The following is a 15,357-nucleotide window of genomic DNA, read 5'->3' as shown; positions in this document are numbered from 1 at the left end:
GATTTAAATGAACACTAAATTAATGATCTTATCATTTGATTTAACTGTTAGCAGTAATCTCAACCATGCTATAGGAAGCTTGTTTTTTAGTAAGCATGCAACATTTGTAACCCATTTTACTAGCATAATGTGACGCAAGTACAAATGAAACAGAATGTACATTTAAGCAATGGAAATTAGATTTAGAAAGTAAATTAGTTTAATTTTGACTGAAAAATGTGGAAAGCAATGCTCATCTCACAGCAAAAATGGGTACATTATAGTGGACCAGATGGTGAACTTTTCATTTCGGCATGCTCACTATTCGATTATTGATGCCTTGGCACATTTTAAGTTCTCTCCCATCTGCCCTAATTTTCCTGCTCTCTTATGAAGTAAATAAATCAGGCTGATGCCTAACCAAGAGGACACAGGCCAGGGGCACATGAAATCTAAATCTGTCATGTATTCAACACATTTGAGAAACAACCGAGAAAAACTAGTTTTTCCTCTAATAAATGGACTATGAAACTAAATATCCCAATGACTAGATAATGTCTGAAACCTAAGAGATGTGAGACATTCTCATACAGTATGTCAGTCCTTATTAATAGTTCCCGTTTTAGACAGAAGACCCTAGACCTATATAGGTAGGCCATGCACGGGTATTGTGGCAAGCCATGTTTACCTTTATTTCTTTAAACTAACTAGAATATTTTTATACTACTAGTATTTATTTTTTAAATAGGCTAATTTATAAAATGCAGTAGTAAATTGTGTATTTTTCAGTTTCACCAAATTAAATAAAATATTCTAAAAGTTACTTTCTTATCTACTCCAAATGAATAGCCTATTGAACACTGCAGGTATTTATGACACTTATATATATCTCATTTGTTACTTGTCACATTTCTTATCTCACTAATTACATTTGCCTTTTTACTTGTTATGTGTAATGATTGAATGGCGACCTATAGTTCAACTGCAAATCTTACTACACTGTTAAAAAAAAGTAGGCTATGTAAAAAATAGGGCACAGTGTAGGCTACTATATAAATATGAAGGATTTTTTTTTATTATTATTATTTTTTAATTTTATATATATACAGGTGTTTTACCTGTATCTTGAATTACGCATTTCAGTGTTGTGTTTTAGCGTTAACAGCCATTTCTGTATAATTACGGGATAATGTCCTGGCAGAAAATTAGGCCTACCAGGCTACATTTTCCGTTTCTATTTTTTTACAGTGTAGAATTTAATAGCGAAATTCAACAATAAAAGGCCTGGTCACTACTGGATTTCTTACCAATAATTAAAAAAATATAGTAGAGTAAAAAAAAATTATTCGTTTTAAGGAATAAATGGCTTGCCATAGCCTACTTTGAGGATACGCGCGCTTGAGTGGCGTTTATGCTGAAAGCTGAGAGATTAAAGACGGGAGGGTCGCGTTCTTCTCCTGAGGAGGGGGGCACTAGAGAGGCGATAATGAACGGGATCTGTGGGTCTACGGGGTATTTAAACAGCCTGAGAGTGCAACTAACTTTCCCATTCTCAAACTTCTCCATTCCAGCATACAGGTGTGCTCTATTCAGTCTATTATTATGGTTACTGTCCGCTATTGTATGTTCCTCAGAGAGTCCTCAGAGAACGGCAGCCAGCTGGACACACCGACTCCAGATCAGCCCGGATTCAGCCGCACGGGACACACTGTAGTGGCAGTGTGTTTGGGAATAATCTTCGTTTTCGGTTTCCTAAACAACTTTCTTGTTCTTTTGGTCTTCGCCCGATTTCATGTCCTGAGGACTCCTATCAATCTGATACTGCTGAACATCTGTGTGAGCGACATGCTTGTTTGTATTTTTGGCACACCTTTAAGTTTCGCCGCGTCTGTAAACGGCCGGTGGCTGACGGGAGTTCACGGCTGCAGGTGGTATGGTTTTGCCAATGCAATGTTCGGTAAGACTGAGATTTAATTAACTAATATATTCTACATTCTACTGATAATAAAAAAAAAAATCGTAATGATTATCCTTTCTATAACTGTACGTTATTACATTGAAATGGTGTCGGTTCATTTCAGTAGTAACGTTAGCCTAGCATGGTTTAGTAGGCTAAGTCAGATTGATTAATTATTACAAATAATTGGTTAATTGGAGTTTGCATCATTGATTGTTGTTATATTATCCTGTTTATTATACTGTGAAGTTGTTTTAAAACCGTATTTTATAATATATATATATATATATATATATATATATATATATATATATATATTAAAGGAATGAGCCTCCCTTCACCCAAAAATGTAAAATTCTGTCATCATTTACTCACCCTAAAGTTGTTCCAAACCTCTATAAATGTCTCTCTTCTGCTGAACACAAAATAAGGTATTTTGAATAATGTTTGTAACCAAATAGTTGTGGGGCAGAATTGACTTCCATAGAATGAAAAAAAAAAAAAAAAAAAAAAAACATTATGGAAGTCAATGGTGCCCCACAACTGTTTGGTTACCCATATTCTTCAAAATATTTTATTTTGTGTTCAGCAAAAGAAAGAAATTTATACAGGTTTGAAACAACATGAGGGCGAGTAAATTATGACAGAATTTTCATTTTTGGGTGAACTATTCCTTTAAGGGGTCTTGACATGATTAGTCTATGTGTTTTTAATCCACTAAAAAGAACCACTTCATAAGAGTATTTCGTTCGGGGATCAGATTACACTAGTATATTTGTGTAAATGTTTTCTGTTCTGTTGTGAGATGTATAGATTTGTACATGGTTTAATAAAAGTTCAAAAAGAGAATTTGGCAGCAACTATGGTTATCAAGGTAAATTAAGGTAAAATAAACATTTAGTTGATAATCATATAGGCCACCTTTATCCAACATCAACAGGTATTGTTTCACTGGTATCCCTCGCTGTACTGTCATACGAGCGTTACAGTACCATCCTCTGCTGCACAAAGGTGGATGTGTCTGACTATAGGAAGGCCTGGCTCTTCATCACAGGCTGCTGGCTGTACTCTCTCGCTTGGACATCGCCACCACTCTTCGGCTGGAGCAGTTATGGTCTTGAGGGTCCCGGCACCATCTGTTCAGTCCAGTGGAACCATCGCTCCCCAGAAACGACTTCTTACGTCATCTGCCTCTTTGTCTTTTGCCTGCTCCTGCCTCTTCTTCTCATGGTCTACTGCTACGGGAAGATCCTCATTGCCATTCATGGGGTGAGGGAAGAGTGAAAGTGGAAAAGGTTGAAAGAGAGCAGTGATTTTGATAAAGAGCTCTCTTCGAGTAAGACTTATCGATCTTTCTAGCCAAATGTTTGTTCATAAATTAAGCATTTTTCATGCTACTGTCCAGAACCAAAGTCCTTTTCACAGGGTTAGTTCATCCAAAAATAAAACAATTGTGTCATCATTGACTTACCCTCATGTCATTCCATGGATTCACTATCCACAAGACTTTTTAAATGAAATCTGAGAAGTTTCTGTCCCTCCAATGAAAGTCTACATAACCAAAACCTAAAAGATCCAAAATGGAAAGGAGTCGTAAAATAAATCAATTTAAATTGAATGGTTTAATCAAAGTCTTGTGAGGAGATATTATTGCTTTATATGATGAACAGATTTAATTTAGGCTTCTATTCAAATATAAACACACTTACATAGAGTGCATCACACATTGTAAACAGGAGCTTGTGCCTGTGTCATGTGAAAAGCCTAAATTAAATCTGTTCATCATATAAAGTGATCATATATCTTCACAACACTTGGATTAAACCACTTGATTCATATAGATTCATTTTGCGACGCCTTTATGAACTTTTTTGGATCGTCTTAAGTTTTGGTTACCTGGACTTTCAATGGTGGGAACAGAAACCTCTCTCTTAATTTGTGTTTCGAGGATTAACCAAAGGCTTATGGGTTTGGAATGACGTGAGGGTTAGTATATGATGTCAGAATTCTCATTTTTGGGTGAACTATCCCTTTAAATGGCTATGCACAGCTGGATCAGATTTGAGCATTTTAGCAAATTCTTGTAGGCCTTAACAAATGCTTTTTTTTTTTTTTTAAATCAAAACATAAAAAAAAAAAACGCTTTAAATTCTGTCAAACATTCTGGGTCATAGACACCATGTGGTGTTTCAAACCAGACGCAAATGTACAGCTTGATGCTGTTGTTCTTGAAAAGCAAACCTCAAAGCATGTCTCCTCACCCCACAGGTTGCTAAGATCAATCAGACAGCTGCGCAGAGGAGGGAAACACACGTGCTGGTGATGGTGGTTTCCATGGTGTCCTGTTACCTGCTCTGTTGGATGCCGTATGGGGTCATGGCATTGCTTGGCACGTTCAGCGTTGGCACTGTCAGCCCCACAGCCAGCGTCGTGTCGTCCATACTTGCAAAGAGCAGCACTGTTTTGAATCCCATCGTCTACGTTCTGTTCAATAATCAGGTATGTGCCTCTTATAGGTGTATTTGTTTCCTCATTATCCTTATAGACTTGTATTACTATCAATTCTGAATTCATTGCCAGTTCTACAGGTGCTTTATAGCTTTAGTAAGATGCGGTCCAGAGCCTCCAGCCCATCTCACCCTTCACACTGAAGAAGGTGGTGCTCAACAGGACTGCATCCCTATGGGGTCATATGGTGTTACTTCTCCACCTGATAGCCCAGACAAGTTTGGGACCCCCACAATGACCCAAAGGGCTTCACTACAGAGAGGTAATAAGACTTTGGTTTGTGTGGTGCAATGTTCTCCCTGAAAGTGCTGGACATGCAAAAGCATATTAAGAGACAGGAAATAACATTATGTGCATTTTTACTGCCATATACATAACTCAATGTGTGTTTTATAAGAAATATATTATATCAAAGTTTTGTTTTTGTGCAATGATGATATTATTTAATTTGTTTAAATTTCTTGTAAATGTTGCATGAAGGTATTGCCACCAGGTGTCAGTATTTGTTCAAACGTGAAACAATGTAACTTGGGCTTGGCAGCATCTAAAGGTCATGCCTATGGTGTGCAAAGGTATGAAAAAATAGAAGTATTAGGATCTTTCGTTCATACTATCTGAACAGAGTATTTTAACTTGGCAAATGACTTTAATTAATCTAAAGGTCTGAAGCTTTCATTTTATGTTCCATTGCTTTCAGTGATCTCTTATCATTGACTTCTCAATGTTTTTAAAGGGATCCTATTATGCTTTTCCACTTTTTCAACTTTAGCTATTGAGTAATGTTGCTGTTAGAGCATAAAAAAGATCTGCAAGGTTACAAAGCTCAAAGTCCACTCCAACGTGAGATATTTTATTTAAAGGGTTACTTCAGGATTTAGCATTAAGCTTTGTATTAGTAGAAAACCTGTAGTATTTTCGAATTACCATGCTTTCCACCCTCATATCCCCCTGAGACAAGAGATTTATGTATTTTTTGTCTGGAAAAAATCCTCCGATGACGCAAAAATCGTCATTTTGCGTCATCGGAGGATTTTCTGGACAGAGGCTAAAGACTACAGGCAGTAGAAGGCGTTGTTCCGCATGTTTTCAGCCCGCCCATACAGGGTGGGATCTCACCAGAGACTATTTATTATGAGACATGCCACTTCCTCAATCCTCAATACAACTATATAAGGAAAACCCGTAACGGCAAAGATGGCGGTTGTGTGCACATGTCCCGCCCCTCCCGCTGGTAAGCCAATCATCTGCTTTTAAAAGTCAAGCCAGGAAACATTTAAGCCTATCGTCTGGTTCCACTGGCGCATGCGCACAGTTGAGGTTTTGCGACAGCGGAGAGAGAGAGAGCGCCCCGGTCGCGCGCGCTCTCTCTCTCTCTCTCTCTCTCTCAGAGCCAGGCAAAAGTGTAAACAAGACTTCACCGTCTCCAAATTAAGCGCTGTCTTGCTCTCTCTCCCGCACGCGTATTAATCAAAATAAAACAACATTATGGTAAAAGGTCGGAAGACCGAAGTTTCATGTGAAGCATTCTGAGATTTTTTTTTCCTGAATTACCGCTGGGTGTGATTTGTGCTAAAATACGTTGCCTTATCTTCTCTGAAATGCATTCCGCACATTCAGCTGACATAAAATTACTCTCTAAATAAACGAAAAAACCTATCCAGTGATGTAACGTTAATGTTTTCTGTGTTGACACTAACCTTGTGGGATGTCCATGTCCTAACTGCTGGGATAATCACACAACCGTATGACACGTCCAATTCGCGAACTAATGACTCTTTTGAACCGATTCATGTAAATGAATAGTTAAAACAACTTTTTAACATTGACATTGATTATTGCACAACACCGGCATTCTGGATAGAGACGTAAATGAAGTTGGTGTCGTAAACTCTTGCGCATGCGTATAAAGTATAACCTGTGGGGAAAAAGGCATTTTAAACCTTATTTTGGGGCAAAGTCATCAAACTTTTTCAGCGATTTTTATCATATTTTACTGCTGTTTCTATACATGCAGTTTTTATGTCCCGGTGACCAGTTAAAGTGCAGTTCTGACTCTCTGCCCATTCATTTAGATAGGAGCCTAGTCTTGTTAGTCCGAAATAGCTGCCCAGAGGCGTTGCCAAGATGGCGGCCGAGTGGCACGACTTGCCTAAAAGGACTTTGATCTCACTCACAGAATGTACACAGTGTCAGCCGTCTTTCTTTGGAAGCTAAGCTAGCAGGCTCTTGTTCTGTGGAGAAAGCTGAATAGTAGGAGAAAGCTGAGTAAGTAACCATCCTCCTTTTCCCGGACTTCGTTCAAAATGTACGGGATTCAGCTTTTGCTTTCTGCGGTCGCTATTCCTTGTTTACATGCACACCTTTTGTTTCAATCTAACTGAATTCATTCCGATTGGTGAATTTGAATGTAGTGTTTACATGAACGCTAAACAAGTGATCGGTTGATGTGCGTTTTACCATTGCTAAGAAAAATTCCCGCTCCTCCGTGAGAGATGGGAGACCCGGCGCGTCTCAGTAATCATGCCACCGGCCTCGCGCTGTTCTCCCGCGGCCGTCAGCCTCGTCCTGCTCGCCACAGTAAACATGATGAATGAATGGCGACTGTAGAACGCAAAAGCCGAATCCCGGACATTTTGGGCTATCTCTAAATCCCTCGCAAACTCATCACGTAGGCTAGCTTTGTTGTTTTAAACTGCGCAGTGCGCACTCACCGGTAGTCTCCGGTAGTCTTACCGGTAGGCGTGGCCTCCTAAGACAGCGAAGCAAGTGCATTCTGGGATTTGTTGTCTTTCATCCACATAAGCCAAAAATACATTTTCTGGCTTTTCTCAGTCTAGAAAGCTCCAAATTCAAAAATTTCTTCACATTTCTTCTACTTAAATGACCTATTTTAAATACACATTCATCTTCCCAGAGGTGAAGTATCCCTTTAACAGAATCCACTTTTCAAGAACTACAACGAACGGCTTGTTTGGACTACAATGCGATTTTTTAAATTATTTTTTTCGGATCTTATGAAGTCACAATGTTACTCATTTAAATAATCCGCGCCCACGGAATACACAAAAAAAAGGAGGCGGAGGCCTGGCTGAGCTGATTAGAAAAGATGTTGCCACTATGTCAAAGAGATGCCTTTTTTACCCCACCCCGGTTCTAAAACACCTTTGTTTGGCCTTCTTAAGGCGGACAAACTTAGAGGGGTTAACATAGATTTTTAACACTGTTCCTGAGCTTTATAACCCTAACATTTATCTCTGCGCTGCACATTTTATGGAGAACTTGTTTTCTGTTGCTTTTGTAAGCTCTGGTTGAGCTTATGGTTCACTGCTCCTTAGGAAAATTAACTATGGTTTTGTTAACGATTAGGCTATTCTTTGTATTACCTTAGTTTTCCGACAAAAATCGTATCTATAATGCATAAGAAATGCCATATCCTTAATATTTACACTAGAGCATAACTCGCAGTTATGGAGGGGCGGGACATTTCCTGAACAATCTGTGCCGATCACGACACACTGGGCCACCTAACCAATCACAGCTCATTTCGTATTTCGGAAGGAGGGGCTTCATCGAAACCAGAACTATACAGCACGTTCAAGAAAGACTGGGGAGAGAGGTGCTGTAATCATATAAAATGTGTGAAAAAGAATGTGTTTTTTGAACAATCAAGCATGTAAACATATTCTAGTACACCCCAAACACAAAATCAATACTTTGTAAAAGGACATAATAGGATCCCTTTAAATTTATATCTGCCCCATGAACTTAAATATTAACAATTATGAGAAAATGTTGATGAAATATTTTAAAATGTCATCCTGCCCTATGAAAGAGTTGGTTACCACTGAATTTTATTCAAGTGAAATGTGGCATGACCTAAAGAGATTTCAGAAAACCACATAGGAATAATTGTACAGGCTCATTTGTCTGGAAAAGGTTACAAGAGGATGTCTGAAGACTTGGGGCTTCATCAGTCTCAATTGAAGCAGATTGATCACAAATAGAAAAAATTTAGCACCAGTCATGCCTTGGCTATCCTTTCAAAGGTCAGTGTAAAGACATGTCAAAGGATTCTTTAAATGGCAATGTACCGCGAGAGAGCATTGTATGACTGAATGAATCTGCAGGCATTTGAATATAATTGTTCCAATTGTATAGCACATTGCCAGGATGTTTGTGATCTGAAACTTTAAAGAAAGTGGGTCATGCAACGTGTCTGTTCCTAAACAAAGGAATAAATCACCATCAGAGTTGGTCCAAACAGAGGAAATTCCATATATTAGAATGGTCAGGTCAGAGTCCTGACCTCAATCTCATTGATATTCTGTGGCATGATTTCTATTCAAGGCCATTTGAGGCATCCCAAAAATATGCAAGATATCCAAAAATATTTATGATACAGCTTGTATAGAGGAAAGGACCAAAATACCTCCTGTGCAGGTCAGCAATAGGACGAATTTGACAGCAATTGGGGTCCCAAAATGTACTAAATATAAGTAATATTCACATAAAACCTTTGTGGCACTGTAAAATATTGTCAAATGACAGAATTGAATTAATATTGACTTAGATGGAAGCTATCGAGACTATTTTAAAAGGTTCAAACTTTTTTTAACTGCTCGTCAGGATAGATGGTGCAGGTTCTATGATTAGCCTTGGCTGATTAAGTTCACAGGATATATGTGAGGAAGGCTTTCATTAATAGTGCTCCTGGTTCTCATCACAGTATGACTGGCTCTGAAATTGGCTTGTACCTGACAGAGATAGAACTGCACATCACACTCTCTAATTAGCCAGCAATCCAGTTGATGAGAAAAGATCTTCAGCTCTGAGAATGGCACGTTGATCTGAAAAACCCATCTGTGCTGACAAGGTTTGGTGAACTTAATTGTATTGTTGTTGTTGTTGTTGTTGTTATTATAATTGACTTAATTTTATCATTGATCAAACTTATTAACTTAAAATCTCAGGGGCTACTTCAAGTAAATACATTAGATCAAAGAGGTTCAGCTGACAAAAAATTGCTGACAAATGATCAAATTCTGTGTGGGTCTCAGTTTTCAGTGACAGGTACATGCCTAGTGGCTGATCTGTTTGTGCAATTGCACAAACCTGGATGACCTTCTGAATTTATGTAAGCAGGAGGCTTTTTTTTAGATAGGAAAAAAAAAAAAAAAAAAGTAGTTGGGAGAATCAATGAACTATAAATAATTTACTGCCACTGTGAGAATAACATTGTAATGAGTAGCTGTAATGAAGCACACGAAAAAGGACAGAAATAGGCTTTAATAAATCCACAAGGAACACTCAGGTGATCATAGGAGAAAAACGCATCCTTGCGCCATAAAAGTCCAACTGAGGAGGGAATGAGGGGACTCTGGAGTAGGGTGCAGAGTAGGTGGAGAGCAGAAAACCAGGGAAAATGACAGAAGTAGAGACCAGGGTGGTGATAATGGTAGGAGGAGCCAGGGAGGAATCAGGAGAAGGAGTAGCCAGGCGGGGACCCAAAGTACAGCCTGGATGATGGCCCACGGCGGAGTCTAGGCTGGGTGGAGTCTCGGCAGACGACTCCAGGGGGACAACTGACTGAGACGAGGCCGATGGAAGTAGAGTCCTGGGCACAGACGAAGAGCCAGCGAGACCACGTGCGGCGATGACAAGAGTCCGAGGTGGAGCCAGAGGACTGAGGCGGAGCTGGAGGGAAGGAGGAGCCAGATGGAGCCAAATGGGTGGAAGCCAGCTTCAGCTCACCCTCCCCCATTCCCTCGTACTCCACTAATACTCCCACGGCAGCACATGATGTTGCCGGTTCACGCAACTGGTCAGACATTTCATGAGCCTCGGGCTCCGGGGCGATTGGCTCAGTCCTCGTTACTGGTGCTGGCTCGTGCACCGCTGCAGTCTCTAGCCATGCAGTGTGGTGATGGTTGGCTGGGCTCTGGGTCCAGAGTGGGGCTGGTGATGTCTTCCGCTGGGCAGGTGGTGAAAGCCGATCCATTATTCACCAGCGCCCACCACAATAGCGGCAAATCCTCTCGAGGACCGTTTCTTGGGAGGCGTGCCTTGGACCGTTAGGCACGTCAAATCCCAAAATTCTCGTGTGGTCCTCCAGAGAATTGCGTGGTCCTCCTCCTGCTCCAGACATAGTAGTTGGACAGCAGGCAGGTTAATTTGTGAGGGGGAGAGGGAAAACAACCAGGGAAACTAACAAGAGAACTATAAGGGCGTTCTCACACTGGTAGTTTAATTCGGAATGGGGCACAGTTCGCATAAAAAATTGCTTATGTGAACGCTGTCATGCGGACCCGGGTACTGAACCCCGAGACCTCCTGAAGGAGTTGGTCTGAGTTCAGCTGCACTCGAACTGTGGCGCGATTCGCGTGAATGTGAAAGCAACACGGACTCGGGTGCACGCTTTTTCAGGAAGCAAAGTAACCTGCGCATGCGTTTTAGCCAATTACGATGTCTTTAGTTAATTAAAACACACGTAAGGGAGGATATTGTTGATGATTTACCTTGGATACGAGCTAGAGTGAGCCTGCATTGTATTCGCACATAGCGAGTGCAATCAGGTCACCAAATGAATGGCAAAATTAGGTGGTCCTAGGTTTTTCCCTAACATCTACATTCAATGCATCACAAAGCAATCGGTGTATTTGCCATAATTAAATCAATAATGTGAGTGATTTGTGTATTATATCAAATTATATCCTATATCTCTGGACATCATTATCCCGACGCAAATTTCATGAACCTCATTGTCATTAATTATACAGGGCAAGGCAAAGGTTCACATGCATGATTACCGACAGACATTAATTTGGCCTGTCATGTCAGATAATCTATGGCAGTATTTCAATCTCAGCACAGTGGTAAACACGGCTTAGGCAGAAAATGATGCATGGACCTCTTATAATTACAAACCGCAACCCTGTGGTTTAATGAATAGGAGGTTCCTGTCTATATTTCTTTAAAAGGCTTTTGCATTCTCCCATTTGTATTCATGTTCAACTGCTTTCCATTTGGTCTCTAGTTCACTCTGTTCCAATTTTGATAGAATGACATCATCAAGTCAAATGGCATCATCAAACTGTCATCTTTGCTCTAGAGATCAGTATTATCCTTGAAATCAGACTGTTTTCTGATCGATCAAGTTGAAATGAGTGCCAAAGCCGAGCTCATACACACATCAGCGCTCAAACCTTGAGCCAAACACAGAGTCTGAGAAATCTATAAATCACTGTCAGTCTTATGGAGGTGTCCTTGGATTCTATTTATGAAAGATATGGTGATATTACACAAGCCCATGCAGTAAAAAGTGTTGTATGTGTGAATTATACGTGCATGGGTGTTTGGTTTGCTTTTATCACTACAGATGTTGTGTTGATTTTCACTATTTTAAACAAGTTCAAGATCGTTACGTCAATCATTTTTACAAGAAGCGTTTCTAGCCTTTCATAAGTAGGAAACCCATTAAAAGTGTCCCCATATTTAGATTTTTAACTGTTTTGGATAAATTTTCTTTACAAGCAGTACAAAATGTGTTGCTTGTTCACAAGCTGCATGCGCAGTAAAGAGTTGCTTCATTGAGTTGCATGACATTATTGCTAAAATATTATCTTGGAAAGTCATTATCAGGTCAATATATGATAATCTCCGTTGTCAGACAAGTTTTTTGCTAGGGTACATCGGTATTTCACTGGGGCTCATGCATGACATGACAAAATGACATGTTCCATGTTTTTTTGTGCATAAGATGCCATGCCATTTAATGTTATTACTGCTACTGACTCATTAAGAAGAAACCAGTTCAAATGAGCCGTTTGAATCAGACAGCGTGGCTTGCGCTATGTTCATTGTGGCGTGCTAGAAGTACTCACATACTCTTCTCTTCTCTGATTACTTGTTTACTGGTGCAAGGGCAAGACAACAAGACATCATTCACTTGAGATCACTGCAAAAGCAAACAACCATCCAACAATCCAACCATCCAATCAATTCCCGATGGACAAAATAAAGTCTCGCCCTACATTTTTCTCATGTGTGAAGCCGCTTCATAACAATAAGGAAGAAAAGACTATCGCAACTTCTGTTTCATGTCTACTTTAAACCCTGTATGGACCTAGATAGAGTATTCCCAACTGTTTAGATATTAAATTGTCACAAAATGTTGTTGTCATATTTGCACTGATAGTCCATTGTAAGCTTTTTTTCACCTTGGGAAAAAAAGATACTGGCGACGGGGCTACATTGAGGTAGCCTGGTTCTACCAGACTCTCGTACATTTCATTTGTACAGAGAGTCTGGCCTCTCTCCATTGACAAGCGTTAACTTCCTTGTAGGTGGGTACTCTGTTGAAGTTTAAAACTATTGGATCTGCCCAGAGTCACTCTGGATCTGCCATAACCAATCGCTAACCTTTGGTCGTGACGTAACCCTACAACTCAAACTAGCGCACGACCTCAACGTCATCGTTCTCAGCCACTCCCTCTGTTCGCTGATTGGACCGCCAAAAATAAAAATTTTGACCGGAAATAAAATTGAGTGGAAGTACGCAGGAGGGCGGAGCCAGGCTAACATTGAGGTGTCTTCCACCATATGTGCATGATTGTATGTATGCGTGTATAAATCCCAAGAGAAGAGTTTGAGACAAGAAGCTGTACATTGCCAAGCTTTTAAAGTGCCCTTATTATGGATTTTTGAAAATGACCTTTCATGTAGTGTAACACAGCTTTAAGTGAATGAAAACATCCTGCAAGTTTAAAATCTGAAAGTGCACCATATATAGTTATTGTCTTTCAAAAGTAAGAGTCAACTCTGAGTCAATGAAATGAATCATTTTTCAAACGAGTCATAAGCCGTTTCGTTGTGAAGTCAAGACGAAACATTAGCATATTGCCCGCCCACTTATTGCGTGCGCAGACACAAGGGAAAACTTGAACCTCAAACCTGCAGCTGATTCCTGTGGATACTGGATAGCATCATGTCGAGAAGACGCTGTGCTCTACAATGTGACGGTAAAGCCAGTGTTTTTCACTGCCCAAGGACGAGCATGTTCATCATTACAACGATGCACAACAATATAATCCTAAACTCTTGCTGTGTTTCCTTTATTTTGCTGGCGGGATGTTCAATGCAGGATTCGCAAACCGCTTGCTCTTGAAAGATGGTGTTCAAAATACTTAGTTTTGAGTTTTATACTGTGTGGGTATCCTGCTTACTGGTTAACTCACATTATTACTGTCTTACTGAAATACTTCTGCTAATCAAAACTGTGTCTATTAATGCAGATTGTTTATCGTTCTCACTACTTTGAGGAAAGATTAAGCATGGAGCAAGATTTGTCTTACCACTGTTACATCAGTCATTCACGTTGGCTAATAAGCACTGTTATTGATACAGTTTCCACATGTTCACGCAAAAAAATTGATAAATAATTAAGTAACTTACAAGTAAAATAATCGGTTTGTTGATGGACATAGTTTTGCTCATAATGCTGATGGTTAGAAATTACAGTTGCAACATCTCATAATGTACCTCAAACTGAGTAACGTTAGTGTGTCACTGAGAAACGTCCTGCTCCAGTTGTCCTTGTGATGGAGGTTCGGGTTGAATTACTAGTTCTTTCAATGTTTCATCATCGCACTCGCGCTCGGATTGATATGGTAAAATCGACGTCATAGTTTGCTACTATGTTTAGTTTGCGGTGTACGAAGCCTCAGGACAAGCAGAGCTGACGTTGTTATGGCAATGGCCGTTTTTGTTTTCGACGCGCGCTGTACACAGTAGACGAATCACAACAGACTGAGCTGTCTGGCCAATCAGAGCAGAGTAACTCGCGGAAAGGAGGGATTTAGAGAGATTGAGTCATTGAAAATGTGGTGATGTGCAAATGAGAAAATGAAACAGTTTTTTTTTACTTTGATGCATGTAAACCTGTTGTAGGAGACTCCAAAACAACATTAGGAAACTTTAAATAGCATAATAGGGACACTTTAAAAGATGCATAAAGCAAACCCACAAACAATGCAAGGTTGTTGTTTTTTTTTACAGAGCTTACATGCATTTTTAACCTGCTCTCTCCATTTATAAGATAGAAGCCCTAAGCCTTCAGATTCTCCTGATGGCCTGGCTCAAAGCTTTTATGACAGAATAAAATATGACTATATTGAATCTAAAGCATAGATGCACTCATTCATCAGCAAAAAATAATATATATATATATATATATATGTGTGTGTGTGTGTGTGTGTGTATGGGTTTTAAAGAGTCCCATAACCTTTAAAAGGCCAATCCTCCCTGGTTCCATGGCAACCAGTGATGATACAGGCTGTCAGCCCCACCTTTCTTCTGCACTCCATCAACATCAGAGTACTTGCACCAAACATCAGAGCACACACCAAAACAGATGGGAACTTCACGCTTAAATCTGCTCCAGCACACTGCTATACTGTAACTATAAACACAGACCTGCAACTATACTTTCTAGTATCTGCAGGTTTGCCAGTATTATGTAAGAAGTCCGTAGAACTTGATATTTCCCACAGTATAGCCGATACAATTATTTTAAGAAGTTGATGCTCACTGAGCCGTGCCTTTCCTTTATAGAGTCCAGGTTGACTGTGGTAGAGTTAGAGTGACCATGCATGACTGCACAAAGCTGGGGCTGCTCAGCCATACATGCAATTCAGCCTATACTCACCTTTGTCTGGTCTCCCTCCGTTCATTATTTGCATACTGGTGCAACACCGAGCACAATTTCCTGAGTGCTGCTCTCGGAATCAGATTTTAAAACGGCAGATCAGCACTGAGCTGTCCATCATAACTTTACTCCTCCATCTCATTTCCTTTCATCAGTATCTACACATCTATCCATCCCACATCACTCTTCCATATCAGTCAGTTTGTGCTTC

General features: G+C 39.9%; 1 protein-coding gene across 1 annotated transcript; it reads left to right on the top strand.

Annotated features, from left to right (window-relative positions):
• The first annotated feature begins 1,379 nt into the window (after positions 1-1,379).
• tmtops3b (teleost multiple tissue opsin 3b) lies at positions 1,380-4,935 on the top strand. Its single transcript, XM_084401243.1, has 4 exons — positions 1,380-1,936; positions 2,877-3,205; positions 4,205-4,435; positions 4,517-4,935. The coding sequence occupies exons 1-4, from the start codon at positions 1,582-1,584 to the stop codon at positions 4,745-4,747; spliced, it is 1,146 nt and encodes a 381-aa protein (XP_084257369.1). The 5' UTR covers positions 1,380-1,581; the 3' UTR covers positions 4,748-4,935.
• Positions 4,936-15,357: the final 10,422 nt, after the last annotated feature.

This window comes from Rutilus rutilus, assembly GCF_951802725.1.
Source record: "Rutilus rutilus genome assembly, chromosome: 25".
Classification (NCBI taxonomy): domain Eukaryota; kingdom Metazoa; phylum Chordata; class Actinopteri; order Cypriniformes; family Leuciscidae; genus Rutilus; species Rutilus rutilus.
This window is presented reverse-complemented; position numbering and strand designations above follow the sequence as displayed.

Excerpts from the sequence above, each read along its gene's own strand:
- tmtops3b (XM_084401243.1), top strand. The coding sequence starts at position 1,582 with ATGGTTACTGTCCGCTATTGTATGTTCCTCAGAGAGTCCTCAGAGAAC. Across the intron at positions 1,937-2,876 it reads TTTTGCCAATGCAATGTTCG|GTATTGTTTCACTGGTATCC; the intron begins GTAAGACTGAGA and ends CAACATCAACAG. Across the intron at positions 4,436-4,516 it reads ACGTTCTGTTCAATAATCAG|TTCTACAGGTGCTTTATAGC; the intron begins GTATGTGCCTCT and ends ATTCATTGCCAG.